The 15,290-nt window shown below is 46.7% G+C and overlaps 1 protein-coding gene across 1 annotated transcript in view; it reads left to right on the top strand.

The window, feature by feature from the left end:
* The first annotated feature begins 309 nt into the window (after window positions 1-309).
* The window catches only part of TSPAN15 (tetraspanin 15), a 27,049-nt gene continuing 12,068 nt past the window's right edge, over window positions 310-15,290 (top strand). The window contains exons 1-8 of the mRNA XM_027904741.1: window positions 310-413; window positions 4,603-4,788; window positions 6,697-6,771; window positions 8,225-8,320; window positions 9,951-10,067; window positions 13,139-13,186; window positions 14,597-14,713; window positions 15,199-15,288. Coding sequence (XP_027760542.1) covers window positions 318-413; window positions 4,603-4,788; window positions 6,697-6,771; window positions 8,225-8,320; window positions 9,951-10,067; window positions 13,139-13,186; window positions 14,597-14,713; window positions 15,199-15,288 — 825 coding nt within the window. The 5' untranslated portion in view covers window positions 310-317. The remainder of the gene's footprint in view (window positions 414-4,602; window positions 4,789-6,696; window positions 6,772-8,224; window positions 8,321-9,950; window positions 10,068-13,138; window positions 13,187-14,596; window positions 14,714-15,198; window positions 15,289-15,290) is intronic.

Genomic DNA, 15,290 nt, shown 5'->3' with positions numbered 1-15,290 from the left:
GTGTGGCGCCTAGGGATCGTGCTTTGCCGTGTTTAGGGATGCTCGACCCAAAATCCCGGCAGCAGGAGCTTCCCCCCCCACCGAAGTGTTTTTTGTCCGGGCTGTTTCAGTGGCCACCGCGGAGGTTTTTGGGGAGCGCGCGTGGCTCGGGCAGCGCCGGAGCAGCCGGATCTGCTTTTCCTGCCGCCTCTTCGAGTGTCCCCGCCGGTCCCGCTCCGGAAGCGGCGGCGCCCCCGGGCCCGCCCCGCTCCAGCCGGGAAGGGGCGGGAGCGGCGGCAGGTGCCGCGGGCCGGCAGGGAGGGAGGGAGGGAGGGAGGATGGCGGCGGGGGACCCGGAGCAAGCGCGGTACTGCGGGCGGCTCTCCTACATCTGCCTCAAGCTCAGCCTCATCATCTACTCCACCTTCTTCTGGGTGAGCGGCGGGCGTGGCGGGGCTGTGCGGGGGGCTCGGCTCGGAGCGGGGAGCCCCGCACCGCGGTCCCGCGTCCCCCCCCCCTCCCCTTCCTCCGGGGACGGAGCGGGGTCCCCCCTGCGCCAGGCCCTGGGCTTTGGCAATCGGTGGGTGTTTCCGCGGCTGAGGTGGCGGGTGTCACACCCGTGGCGGCGCCCCGACCTTCCCTAGGGACTGACAAACTGGTTTTGGCGGATGGGGAGCCGCGGGAGTTGGGAAGTCGGGCAGGTTAAATAAATCGTCCGTGCGCGTATTGAGACGCGGCTCTTTCCTCCGGGGGAGGTGGGCAAATAGAGCCTTTGCCCTACAACGTCACTCACCCGTGTATGGGATAAGCCCTCTCCCGAGCCTCGGCAGGGTGAGGCTGCGACGCTGTGGAATTACAGGTGTGTGGCACTTGCTGTCCTCGTCCAGGTGCTGGATAAAGCCACTAAGTCGCAGGGGCCGGGCTACGACCACTGACTTCTGACATGTGGCAAATCCACCCAGACCAGGCACCCCCCGGGGCTGGAAGGAGCCCTTGGGGCTCTTTTTAAGTACTCTTTGTAAGCACCATGATTTTAAAAGGTGCCTTTTCAGGCTCTGGGATCCTGAGGTGTTGCCGGTGATGTCCGAGACGCTCAGGCGGGGTTTCTTTCTGGCTTTTTCTGTTTAAGCGCTGCTTGGGCTCTTGTGTGGCCGGCCTGTTTCTGTCTGACACGGTGGTTGCCAAGTGGGATCATAAAGCTTTTAGTGCGCTGCGTGGGAGGAGACCTTTAGATCCACCAGGTCTGATAGTGGGTGTCTGATTAAAGATACGACTTAATGAAAAAAAAAAAAAAAAAAAGGGATTGAAACACAAAGCGTTCGCGTACAATTCAGGCTTTTTTGGGGATCTTGAATATCTCATCTTTTGTCTGTCTTAGCAGACAAGCCAACCCTCGGGTTTAGGCTGCTGACGCTTCCCTGCGTTCCTCCACAGCGGCTGTTCCGCAGGTGCGAGTTTCGGGAGAGAGGAATTCGGTGTGTTATCTTCCCACCCCTCCGTTCCTGCAGCGAGTCCTCCGCGGAGGGCCGAGCTCCTCGTTGTCTGCTCCTCCTTTTCCATGGGCACCGAGGGCCCTGCGTGGTGGTGGGATGCGAACATTCCGTCTGGGGGCAGAGAAAGGACCCTTCTTGAAGCGATTCCCGGAGCATCCGCGGAGGACAAAGCCCCTTTCAGGCAGCCCGAGGATTTTTATTTACTCTTTGTGGTTGCTCGCTGTGGATTTTCAATGCTCTGCCCTTGTTTATATCCCAAGAGCTTCCCTTTGTCGGCTGCTCCCGGGGAGATGGTTTGCTCCGGGAGGGAAGAGGGGGAGGGATGGGGGCTGCGGGAGGGGAAAGGAAGGATGGGAACGCTGGCCTTTAGCTCGGGGGAAGGAAGGCTGGCGCTGGGCATCATCCCGAACACACCCCGCATTGTGCGAGGGGCAGCCCGTGGGCTCCGCTCGCGAAATTCCCTTTCATTCCGGCTTAGCGAGGCAGATCTCATCAGCTGTAAATGCCGCTCGCCTGGTTCTCTTTTCAGCTGTGTTATTCTTGCTGAGTTTGGGTGTTTGTTGGGGTTTTTTTGTTTGGTTGGTTTGTTTTTTGGGTTTGTTTTTAGTGTTTTTTTTTGTTTTTTTTTTTTTTAATTGGTGTAAGTGGAAGTAAAGTTTGGCTGTGGAGTATTGGCTTGCTTAAATCCCGGCGGTTTGTGATGTTCTGTGGCTGTCTGGGGTTTTGACCTGCCGGATGCTGAGTTCATTCAATTCCCTCCCTGCTGTAGCTGTTTCTCTGCTTCATTACGAGCGATGAACGCCCAGACTCGAATCCCCAGGATGGCTTTAAACCACCAGGAACTAAATAATCAGCCTTATCCTAGGCAGAGAGGAAATTAAAGCATCACTGGGAGTGTCAGAGGGGTTGTTTGCTGCAGGCCCTGTATCTTCACATGGGTCTTACCCAGCACTTTTTTAAAAACTAGTTGTGCCAGTAACTTTTCCAGGTAACTCTTCTGCTGGTGAATGTAGCTGTAACGTAATTTTTCTCGCCCAGCTGAAGCAAAATCCAGCAATTTAAACAGAAGGTGCTGTTGTGTTGAGCGGCTGCTTTATTTAAGTACTGTAAATACAGGGTTAAACCCTCTGCTTATAAATAAATAAATGCTTTTGCTTTCTCTTGGGAAAGCAGCTTCTGTGCATGCAAAAGCCCCAGAGAAATCCCCTGGTATTTGCTGGTGGATGCTCATCAAATGTGAGCCAAGGCCAGTTAATTTTTTCCTGTGTCCACAGCTGGAATTGCCAAACGGGAAGCTGTTAGGAAGGATGCAGGATGTAAACAACCCCTATATCAGTGGGTTCCCTACATAAGAGTAGGAGGGGGTGTGAGCAAAAGGGCAAGTGAATCTGAAATTCCGATAATCCCCTTCAAGCTTTAATAGCTATGGTTTATGTCCAATGTTTGGAACTTTTTTTACTTTTCTAGGCAAGAGTTAGTGTTGCTTTTGTTAATGGTATTTCAGCGTTTGCAGGAGAGTCTGGTTTGGGGGTTTAAAAACTAATTTTAAAAAAATTAACAATAATAATAATAATAGAACTCCTGAGTCATGTGTACAAGTACAATCCCCAATTTTATAGGCTGTGTTAGGTTTGTATGGTGCTGAGACTCCATCCTCAGCTGTTAGAGCTGCATTTAAAAATTTCTAACTGATTTGTTTATTTTGTCATCTGCTTGAAAAGAAATCAATAATTTATTACCCAAATCTCCAGTCTTTTTAAAGAATAAAGCTGGCACTGCAAACGGACCATCTGGTAATAATAATAATAAAAAAAAACAATTACAGTTTTACAGTAGAAGCATATCAGTGATAAATTTTTTTATCTGTTATCTGCCCAGAGTGTTTTCTCTTCTGTCATCACTACAGCACAATTTCTGCATTTGTCAGAGGAGGAGTCACTCTCAATTTGCTCCCATCAAATTTTAAGTTGCTTTTTAAATAGCTTCAGTGTATTTATTTTTGTGGGTGAGCCCTTCTGAGAATTGGCTTTTTAAATGACAACTTGGTGGCATTCCCCACATATTGTCCTTTGGGGATATTACTCATTCCCCTAGAAAGTCGAGGATTTCCAGTATGTTGTTAATTATTTCAAAATATCTCATAGTTAAAAAAAGTATTTCAGCTGTTTGGCTCACGTTCCTGTAAATCATGTTGTGTGTTCACCTAGCCCTTTGCCCGGGATGTACCATGTTCATATCCAAAATTAAGAAGTGAAATTAAAAATGAAGAAGTATCATTAAGAAGGGTTGGTGTGCAGGGAGCAGACCCGTGGAAATGTCATGTCAGAAAAGAGGAATGTTGTTTATCACATGGCCAAAATGACTGATTTGGATCTGGTCTCTTCCCTCAGGATGTGTCTGGCTGTTGGAGTCAGCAGGAAAGATTTTTCCACTGCAATATTTTGATGGAAGTATCTTTACCTTTTTAAACGAAATATGTCTCTTATTTCACTTCTGGCTTTATCAGGCTCAAGAACGTGAAAGTAACTTCAAACTTCGATTTTTTTTTTTGTTTGTTTTGATTTTTTTTGTTTTGTTTTTTTTAATCCAGTGCCTTTCTCCTGATGGCAGGAGGGGAGGTGTAGGATATACCTGGCTGTGTTTACTGAGCCTAAATGCAATAGGAGCTGGTATGAAGGGATGAATAAGCTGTTTGCAGATGGGCTTAGAAACTGTTATGTTAAATATATATATATTTATATATACACGGGGAGAAGGACAGACACGCAAAGGAGGATCATTAATGCCATGGCATTTTTTTTTTTCATATATGTAATACATGTGATCTCAGATGAGTAATAAGTTACATTTCAATCAGTGCTGGATGTTTCAGTTTGTTTAACTTCCAGCATTTTTGAAATGAATAAGTTTGATTTTTTTTATTTCCAGCACAGCTCTTTTTCTGCCCTTGAGTCTTTGAGTCGTTTTTTCTTTTTACTATTCCTTATCTGAACTTCTGCTGTGGGTGTTTCGCTGTTTATAATGAATCCTGAAGTGTGCAGCCCCAGGCTCCTGTGCCCTCACAGCATGCCACGCCTGTGTTTACTGGGAGAAGGAGTAACATCCGTGCTCTCCTCTGTTTCTGTTCCAGATCATCGGAGCCCTCATCCTCGCCGTGGGGATTTATGCAGAAATCGAAAGACAGAAGTACAAGACTCTAGAAAGTGCCTTTCTAGCCCCAGCAATTATCTTAATACTTCTGGGCATTATAATGTTCCTGGTATCCTTTGTGGGTGTGCTGGCTTCCTTAAGGGACAACTTGTGCCTTCTGCAAGCAGTAAGTGCTGTGATTTTTATCCCTGATATCCAGTGCTTGTTGCTTCCGCTCTTCGGTGCCCTCTGAATTCACACCCCGTAATTATGTCTGCGTTGAAAAATATTTTAATGAAGCTGCTTTATTTTAATTAAATCTGAATTTAATGGCAGTGATTCCTCCATCAGGGAGCGGCAGGCAGTGACCGGCGAGGGCGTGAGCCTGGTGCTGAGAAAACCAGCTTCCCAGGAGTTAAGGTTTATGTGGAAAATAACCAGGAATCTTGTCTGTTGTCAGTCGGTGTGTACGGTGTGCAGGCTCAGCTGTTGACATACCATTTGACACTGGCCTCTCATATGAACCTGGAGGAAGCAGCTCAGGAAGGAAATCCTGGCTCGGGCCGATGTCTGGTGGTGGCTGGAGTCTGCCTGTCCTCCCCGGGAAGCGGAATGTAGGGGTAGATGTGGAAATGTGTGGTACAGGGTTAGCTGAGTAGCTTGGGGCTTTGAGAGAAGGGCCCTGAGGGTGAAATGAAAGGGCCAAGGTTTTTCTCTCCAGTGCCTGGGAAAGAGTAAATTTTAGGGGAATTCCTGCTTAATGCCGTGGCTGCGGATGGAAGTTGCACATGCGACTAACTAAAAATAAAGTGGGAAAACATCTTTTTCACCTCCACAGAATCAGAGAGAGTTTGGTTTGGAAGGGACCTTTTAAAGACCATCTAGTCCAGCTGCCTTGGGATGAGTAGGGACACCTTGCACTAGACGAGGTTGTTCAAAACCCAGTCCGGCCTGGCCTTGTCGTGCCAGTTCAGTCCAGTGAAACGCTCAATACGTGGCGTGTTGTGGGTGACCACAACATACAAAGCCAGAAGTAATGGTGGTTTCGGAAGTTATGCTGGAATTTTACTGAGATCCCATCCTTGGGCTTCTCTCACACTGAGTGTGGTGGTGTGTTCTGAAGCTGAGAACATTTTCCGTTCCTGTTCCGGTAGCAAACCCAGTTGGGTATTTAACAAAGCAGGTCCCTGACTCCTGCCTCTTAGGCTGATTCCAGATTTAGCAGGAGAAAAGATACCTGTCTGGTGAATTCATGACACTGATAGTGGGTACAGAGCACACAGAAGTTAAACCTGCTTTGAGACGAGAGCATTAGGGGTTATTTTCAGACGAGGGATCATAAAACTCCGCTCCCGCTGAAGTTCATTGTTCCACAGCAGACCCAAATTCACATAACAGCCATCTTTTACTCCTGAAGGGTCAGAAGAACATTTCAGGTGCTGGTATTTTGCATCCATCTCATGGTGCTGTGGATTTATTCATGTTATTCATATTTTGCACATGAGGAGCCACAGGTGCACATGTGGTGTGAGTGCATCTGTGAGCATGTGTAGATACACACACAGATAAATGTGTACAGCCACATAGTAAAAGGTACCAAGCCTGGAACTTTGCTTTGATTTAGTGCTGGCAATTTAGTAGAAGGTGGTTTGGATTGTCTTAAGGTTGCTGCTTCACCCACTAATTGACAGCAACAAGTAAGCACTGGTTTTCAAGGAGACATAAAACCATGAAGTTTGGTGAGGTTTAAAACAGTCCATCAGTGTGCTTCTCTGGGGTGCTGCTGTGGAAAGAAGGATCTTGGCACGATAAATATACCTAATGGTTTTGAGACCATTCAAAGCAGACAAACAACGCGTTTGCCAATTGGGCAGAACCCAGAATAACTCAAGCGAGGAAAAATGGCTTTCTCGTGACATGCGGAGTTTTTTATAAGAACAGACCCACAATTTCGTATCTTCTTTTAAAATGCCATCGCGTTTGCTGGAAGCCAGATCTCTTGGCAACTGAACTCTGTTAGACTCAAGGGCGCTAATTGGAAGAATAATTGGGGTTTTTTCTGTCTAATGACTCACTTGCACTTGTTTTTCTGCAGTTCATGTACATCCTTGGTATCTGCTTGCTGATCGAGCTGACCGGTGGAGTGGTGGCCCTGATCTTCAGAAACCAGGTGAGCTCCTTGTGTTTGGATCACAGAGAACATGACTTAAGATCCATGGAGTTCCAGGTGCGCAAAATAAAAGGTGTCAAAGTTGTCACTGAGCAGCAGTCGATGGAGGTCCAAAGACAGGTCCAGGCTTTTCAGGGCCTCCAGAGTTCAGCGAGGGTGGGATTTGCCACCTGCTCTGGAGATGAATTCCAGATCAAAGAATTTGGAGGAAATCTGGTAACTTACAAGTGTGCAATACAGGCAAAACAAGTTTTCCAGCTCTTTCTGTATTGCAAAGTGCTTTCTTCTGTTTGGCCATCTGGGTCTGACTGCTGATTCGGGAAGTTTCCAGATGGGTTTGGGGACTTGGTTATTTTTTAGCGGCCAAAATGTTTTACCTTACCTGAAGGGCAGCTTTTCCCTGCCCACGTGCATAAGCAACATGATTAATTTATGTAAGAGCACGCTATTGCTGTATTAAAACCTTGATTTTTCGAGACAGAAAGCAGCATGCTATTCTTTTCAGTTAGAAGTGCTTTAAAACATAAATGTGCTCGCTTTGGCAAGTACTAGGTTGCTGTGCTTTGACTTATTTTTCAAGTCTGGCAAAATATGAGCATTAAAAGGAGATGCTGAATAATAAGACGTTCCTTCCCCACCCCAAAATCCTACCAAGCTCATTTTCCACAAAAGCCATACATACATGTGATGTTAAAAAAACCCACAAAACAACAACAACTTAAAAAAAGGATTTTTAGCTTTGGGCATTTTAGCAGCTGGATTGAAAGGGAAGTCGTTACATTCTGGTTATGATTAGGCCCTGTTTTTGCTGTGCTGTGATTGTGCTGGATCTTGAAAACTTTGTTGCTTTAATTTCTAAGTTGCCGTGCCGAGGAGAGTCCATCCTATATCTGCCAATATTTCTCAAAAAACCCACTCTAAAACATGCAGATACACTTTTTCTTTTTCCTGCTTCAGGTGAAACAAAGCTCCTTATGTGGTGGTTATGGACTCCTTGGAAAATCAAATGAATGGGAAATTCACGGAAAATAAAAATTCATGGAAGGTGGTGGTGACACGGCCAACTCTTGTCGCTCGGGCTGTGGTGCAGACCCAAATTCTGTGTTCACCCAAGTGGTGGTGAGGATCCCAAGTGCCCAGAGGGAGGGATCCTGCCTGGGGATAGCTGGACCGTGCCTGGGAGATGCTTGGAGAGTATCAGAGAAGAGAAGTGGCGCCCTGCTGGCACTTCCCATCACAAACCCAGCAGCGTGGCTGCTTCCACAAGAGAGAACAGATGGTTGGGCCCAGCAGGGCTGAGCTAAGATTTGTTTTTAACTAAGGGTTTGGTTTTTCCTTAAAGAAAAAAGCCTTTTCTTTTGTGCCCAGCAGTTACACTTGTCACCTTAACCTGCTGTTCTGATTTTGTTCCTGTGTGTGCAACCCACGAATCCCGTTTCCCTTTCGTTTCCAGACAATCAAGTTTTTGAACGATAACATTAGAAGAGGAATTGAGAATTACTACGATGATTTAGACTTCAAGAACATCATGGATTCTGTTCAAAAGCAGGTTTGTTGTTGTTTTTTGTTTTTTTTTTTCCCCTGGGACTGACTCAGTGCCAACGTGCAGCAGGTCCTTGGCGACAGCTTCGAGTTTTTCCAGTGATGTGATAATCAAGTTCTCAGTGATGAGGGGGATGGGATCTTGTGTGCCTCTGTTCTGGTTGTCGCCGAGATCAGGGCTCACCCAGCATTCCAGCTGGCATTTAAAACCCTCTACGTCACTGATAAAAAACAGGGGGCCAAAATGCAGCTTTGGCCTTGGCAGGTGCGGCTCAGATGCTCGGGGTCAGATCCTACAAACACGTTGGGCTTGTGGAGAACCCCACAGCTGGACTCCGAGAAACTCAGCCTAAATTCCACCCAGGGCCTTGCAACTCAGCGTTTCTGCTGGTCCAGGAGATTCAGAAGCGTCTTGTTAACGGGAGGCACTCTGTGGATAAAGAGAAATGAGGTGGCATTTAGGCTGTTAGAACACAGCACGTCGTGTTGTCGTCGCTCGAGGGCACCCAGAGAGCTCTCTGACAAGGTGGTTGGTGGAAGGAAATGCCCGTGGAAGGGTATATATACACCTGTTATTAAACTTCAGAAGTGCTGCTGAGCCCAGCTGAGCATTACTTAATGGCACGTGGAGTTGACTCACAGCAGTTTTTATTCCTTTAATGAGGCTGGTCTGTCGAAATGTTTATTGGGTTATTGAAGAGTTCTGCCATGCAGTTCAGAGACTATAGGAGAAGCAGAAAACGTTTAGAAATGTGATGTCAGGGCCCATGTGATGTCCATGACTTTGCCAAATAGTGATTAAAAAAAAAAAAAAATTAACTTAGGAAGTGTTACGTGTGTTTTAGGACATCGTTATGGAGATGGCAGCCTGCTTTGAAAAACAAAGTTAGCATGGAAAGTCTGTCAAAAGCAAACCATCCTGAGGAAATTCTGTCATTAGAACTTCATAATGCTTTAAAGTTTCCATGCACTGCCCAAAATTATGGATACATACAGCCAATATGCATCTTACTGATTAAATGAACTGCTGCTTTTCCCGTTGTTTAAATTAGAAAGTGAATATTTGTATGATAATCAGCGTAAACTTACAGTATTTGTTTGGCAGATTTCAGCTCTTCTAAATCACACCCCCAGTGTTTTGGTGAGATTGATTTATGCCTCACAGCAGTGCTTTTGTCTTTTACACCCAGTTGGAAATGCAGTCATAATCCTTCAGACAACTGCAGGAATTTATTACAGGTCGAGATAGAATGAATTTAAAAATGTTGCTTAGTGATGTCCAGACCTGGAAAGATAATTTTTCAACTTGGAAAAGATGGGAAGTGGAGCTCTGGCACCCTGGGTTACAGTTGGATGAGTGATGGAGGAGAGCCACCTATATCCTTAGTTCTTTTTAATTCTGTCTATCATATACATTCATACATGCCTTGCTGATAAAATGACAGAATTTTTTGGTTGGCTCAGGGCTTTTTAAATTGTTTTATTCTAACTTTGTTTCCTACTTATTCAAAGACTTCAAGACAGGATTTTTTCACCCCCCCCTCCCCTTTAACATTTTAGAATCGCAGAACCATTTAGGTTGGGAAAGACCTTGAAGATCACTCAGTTTTGTGCTGTTGTTTTTTTTTTTTCCCCAGTTCAAGTGCTGTGGTGGGGAAGATTACAAGGATTGGTCCCAAAATGTGTACCACAACTGTGGGGCGCCGGGACCTCTGGCCTGTGGGGTGCCCTACACTTGCTGCATCAGAAATAAGGTAAGTCCTGGCCCCTCAGCATCATGGGGTTCACTTAGAAAGGTTCCTTTAGGAATTCTGAGGTGAGAAGTGAAAGAAAAAGGAGGTACTTCCCTCCCCTAATGGATCTGTGGGTCTTGGCAGCTTGAAAAGGAGAAAATAAAATGGGTTAGGTGTGTTGGCTCTGCCCCATCGTACTGACCCACTGCGCAGCCCCAGAGGGGATCTTGGGAGCTCCTCTGAACTCATGGCTGGCCTGAGTGAGAGCTGCCTGAAGTTAAGTTTTGCTGGTGTTTTCCCCAGGGTTTGCTGCTCCAGCTTTGCCAGGGAGCCTGGGCCCCTGATTGTTTCCGTGGGTGGGGGCTGGAGTGATGTGCACCAGCTGCTGTGTGAGTTAAAACCCAGAGTGACCTCGTCATCCAGATTATTCCAGAAATGTGGGCAACTGACCTCAGGATCAGGGCATGCTTGTGGGCACAGGTCTAGACTGGAGCTGCTGCTCTGCCCTAACCCATCCTTGAAAACCACCTGCCTTCCCACTCTCTAAGATCCTGGAAGGACTGGGGTGGTCTGGACCAGTTTCTCCATCTATGATGAACTGGTATTAACTGGTGCTGACAGCAGCAGGAGCAGGCATTGAGTTTCATAAAAATATCTTTCAATTTTATAATTCGTTGCCCTTCATTTGAGGGATATATGCAGTGTTGAATTTGATGAAGAATTGTTCCTCAGTTTAAAACCAGTCCAGCCAATAATCTCTGCCTTGCTGGGTTTTTGTCTCTGTTCAGAACAAAGAGCAAAGATAAATTGAGGCAGAGAAAATTGAGTGTGTGTAAGAGAAGACAGCAGAGCTGCTGGTGCCTGCTCTGGGCTGCCCTCTCAACATCTGCCTTGAGCACGGCTGTTTAATTACAAACAGCGAAAATAAACGCCATGGCTGTGTCAGTAGGTGCTGCTGAGAAATGTGTCTCGTGTGAAGGTGTTTATTACATGTGCTTACACATTATTGGTGCGTGAGAAAGGGTCTGTTTAAATCTGCGGCGAGCTTTGATTTATTCTCAGGAACCAAAGCTAAACAGTTATGCTTTGAGTCTCGGGTGCTTGAGAGTGAGATGTTTGTGTATATGAACAGAGTGTCTGCTGATCTGCAGCTGCATGGAGCAGAAGAACCCAGGATTTCGCCCTCAGGAAAGGGAAAGCACTAAAATAAAAAACTTCTCCGAGGGAAAATGGGGAGTACACTCTCCCTGTGCTTCACTGACAGCTGGACATGGGAGGGGCGAGGCTGCTTGTAGAGTGTTAAGCTCAGGGAGGCGAATTGAAAGGCAAGGAGAAGCCACCCAAATCACAAAACAAGCTTCCTATTTAGGCACAGGCTGTTGATCAAGGATGCTGCAGTGCGCTGGGGCTCGTGGCTTTGCCACACCCGTGGCGTTGCTGGGCCTCGTGGAGTCCGAGCGGCGCAGGCGCTGCCCGGCAGGGTGACACCAACACCGGGCTGCAAGGATGGCTGCCTCGGGGGAAAAAGCCAACCAGAGGATGCATAAATCTCGTGTGTTTGACAAATGCTTCCAAATACAGGCTGGTTTCTTTTCCTGGAAAGCCGCAGATAGGGTTTGTGATTACTCACTGGCTTTGCAGTCATGGAAAACTCCTGCTAATGCTGGAGGTTGGATTCTGGTCCTCTAAAAAAGCCTTCTGCTAACACGAGCCAGGCTCACGCTGGGGGGGGCTCTGAAGGAACTGTGTTTAAGTCAGAGTATTTATTAAGGACTTACACTAGCGTAGCAGGTAAAAATTAGTCCCAAATGCCTATAATCCTCTGTTTCTAATGCATTTATCCCTGCTGCATCTATTTGCTTGTGCCACGATGTGCTGTTTGCAAATGCGGTTTCGAATGAAATGATGTGACTGCCTTCCTTGTGGTCATGTACAGTTGTTGTGTGTTCAAGGTGGGAGCCCAGATTTTGGGGGCTTGAGAACTTAGACCCTGCCTGCCGTTCCTGCTGTTTCAATAGCGTCCATCTGCCGGCAAACACCCCTTTTCCTTCTTGGGAAGGTGAGCTGGGAATCCCAGGCCACCACTCAGAGACCAGCAGCGTTTAGAAATCGTCATTCCTACATCTTGTTTTAATTTTGAGGGAGGGGGTATTCAGTTGCCCAGAGGAGCTGTAGCTGCCCCTGGATCCCTGGAAGTGTCCAGGGCCAGGTTGGACGGGGCTTGGAGATAACCTGGGCTAGTGGAAGGTGTCCCTGCCCACGGCAGGGGGTGGGACTGGATGGTCCAACCCAAACCATTCTGTGATTCCGTATCAGTAACACAGTTTGTTCTGCCTTATTTTTCTCATTTCTGTATTCTCATTTTCTTCCATGTCTTTGGCTTTGTTTGCTACTTTCTTTGATGCTGGTGGACTTTATGTTGGATAACTTGGAAGTGAGGGGGGTATTTTCAGGATAGCTTTGCCAGGCCAGGTAAAACTTTGGAACCCACAGAAAATATTACGTGGCTAAAAAAAATGTGTTAGTAATTCGTGGTGAATGCAAGCACTCAGTGCTTTTTGAAATATATGGATTTTCAATTCATATAAGTAGTGGTATGTAAAATTACATTGTAATAAATTTAGAATTGTGAAATGTTCACGCAAGCATTCGTAGTATTGGACATTATTTGAAGCTTAGGTATTTCTGAGCCTAAATTTGGGATTGTGATGTCATGAAGGCCATTTCGTGTTAACCACTGGTTTTCTTAGTAAGATGTGTTAAGTTATTAAGGCTTTAAAGTGAAACCCAAGCTGTTTGTTCTGTGGAAACTGCTGTGTTGTGGCTCACTTTGGTTGCTGATGCCAGACTGGTTTTGTTGGATAGATAGGGCTCAAATGTGTTGTGACACACTGACAATGCTCATTTCTCTGAAATCCTGTAGAGCTCTGACTCAATCTGACCCTGGGCCTGCTGGAAGAAACTGGTGTCGGACTGGGAAATAACCCTGTTGCTGGTTTTGCATGGGCTGGGCAGACACAGAAAGAGTAAAAGTGATGTTTTTTGTGATTTTTATTTTCTGCTGCAGTTTGTATCTGTTGTTTTCTTTCCAGACAGACATTATCAACACCATGTGTGGATACAAAACCATCGACAAAGAGGTAATGTAACCAGTGTCCGCCCTGCCGTGGCAGGGGGTGCTGCTTCTCTGCATTGTTTTTGGTTCGTTTTAAAGTTGCCTTCTGCCATGCTTCAATCTGCCAGACAGTTAAATCAGCAATTAAAATGATTTTTTTTTTTTCCTGGTATAACTTCTATATATTAAAAAGGCTAGTCTTGTTTGATTGTGGTATCTTCCCTTCTTAGTGTTTTCCACAATTCCTTGTTTGATGTCAACTTCCTCAAGCTAATTGCACAATTAATGCACAAGAAGCTGCTGTCATACTTTTAAGCAGCGACTCGAGTTGGGGAAAGCTTTTAATAGTTAAAAAGCCAGAGTTTCTCACTGAGTAAAACTGGTGTTAGTAAAGCCAACTTAGCTGTTTCTAAGCGTTTTATATCCCAGTGGGGTTTTTATTTTTAGGCCTGTAATAGTTATTCCTGGAAGAAGAGGAGCGGGACTTCCCAGGTTGTGTTGGCAGCCCTCTCCTCCCTCCAGGAGCGGGACGGGGCCTCCTCCTCCGGCTTTCCCTTTTGGGAATAGCCCTGGTGACTCCAGAGCAGAGACTGCCAGCTCGAGGCAGTAATTGCAGAGTGATTAAGAAGGGAAATCAGTAATTGGATCCGCCCTGAGTTCTCCCCCCCTGGCTCTGGAGTGCTGGTGTGGGGGCTGCTCTGGGAAAGCCCCTGTCCCCAGCCCATTTGAGGCACTTGGAGCACAATGCAAGCCTCGGTTGTTGGGTTTTGGGATTACTGGTTATCTTTACACACTACTCATCTTCATTTGGGTTAATTGATTTACGGCTTAATCACCTGAACGCTCCAGCCTGGCTCCAATGCCCCGAGCACTCAAGCATATGCTTAACTTCACCCCATTCATCTGCTTAGGACCCTTTGCAGCCTCAAGTGCTTTCTATATTATGGGTTGGGGTCACGGAGCAGCACAGCTTGCAGGACTGAATCTCAAACCCTCTTGTTCCTGCCCTTTTTTAGACTCTATTGCAAAGCACTTGGTCCACGATTTATATTTTTTCCACTGCTGTACTTTCAACTTAGGAGCAGAGATGAAAGCTAAAGGGAGACTTCTCTGCTTTCCAAGTGGTCTCAAATCAGAATTGGGTGTTATTTCTTGTAGAAAAGTGGCTGCAAAAACAGGTTTAAAGCAATGAAATAACTTACTTAGGTGTGGAACAACTTAAAAAAAGAGAAAGGTTTAAAAAGATAACTTGTGCAGGTGTGGAACAACTTAAGAACAGATGGAAGGATTAGCGATGAGGTCTCTGTTGAATGCAGTGGATTTAAAGAGGTGGGAAGGCAAACCAGATGTGGCCTCCCTGAATTCCGAGCGACCACCACGTGTGTCACACAGCAGCGGAACTGCCTGTTGAACTCTCACTCTGCTGTTTTCGCAGCGCTTGAGCGTTCAGAACGTCATCTACGTCCGAGGGTGCACGAATGCGGTGCTGATCTGGTTTTTGGACAACTACACCATCATGGCTGGAGTGCTGCTCGGCATATTGCTGCCCCAGGTAGGGAGGGGGCCCCGCCTTATCCCACTGAAGGGAGCGTCTGATTTGTTGCTACACTGCATGAAATCCCGTTTGATGTAACGCAACCACCGATGAGTTGAGGAGGCGTTCTGGTAATTTAGTAGCATTGCTGCCATACCTTGCAGGATTCGGTGGGGTAATCTGCTTTCGCTTGGGTTTTTTTTTTTGAGTCCTCCCCTCCCCTCCCCTCCCCAGGCTGCGTCCACTGAGGTTTTCTAACGCTCCAAAGGACAGGGGTGGGTGGTAATTCTTCTGATGAGTTAGTGCTTCACAAAAAACGATCCATTTATACCCCTATATGCAAAGTGAATTTATATCTATAAATATATATATTTACACACACCACTGCCCATATACCCGACGTGCACATAAGCAGTTGGTAAAGCCTTTGCTGCATGCAAGAGAAGCACGAGGCACGCTGAGCCCGTGATCTCTGAGCAGAGAGACGCCCCTTCCTTTGGCAGTTCCTGGGCGTGCTGCTGTCCCTGCTGTACGTCACCCGCGTGGAGGACATCATCGCGGAGCACAAGCTGGGCGAGCGGCTCTTCGGGGACGC

Source organism: Empidonax traillii, unplaced genomic scaffold, assembly GCF_003031625.1.
Source record: "Empidonax traillii isolate 1590-97213 ecotype Southwest subspecies unplaced genomic scaffold, ASM303162v1 scaffold1080:size189641, whole genome shotgun sequence".
Lineage (NCBI taxonomy): Eukaryota > Metazoa > Chordata > Aves > Passeriformes > Tyrannidae > Empidonax > Empidonax traillii.
This window is presented reverse-complemented; position numbering and strand designations above follow the sequence as displayed.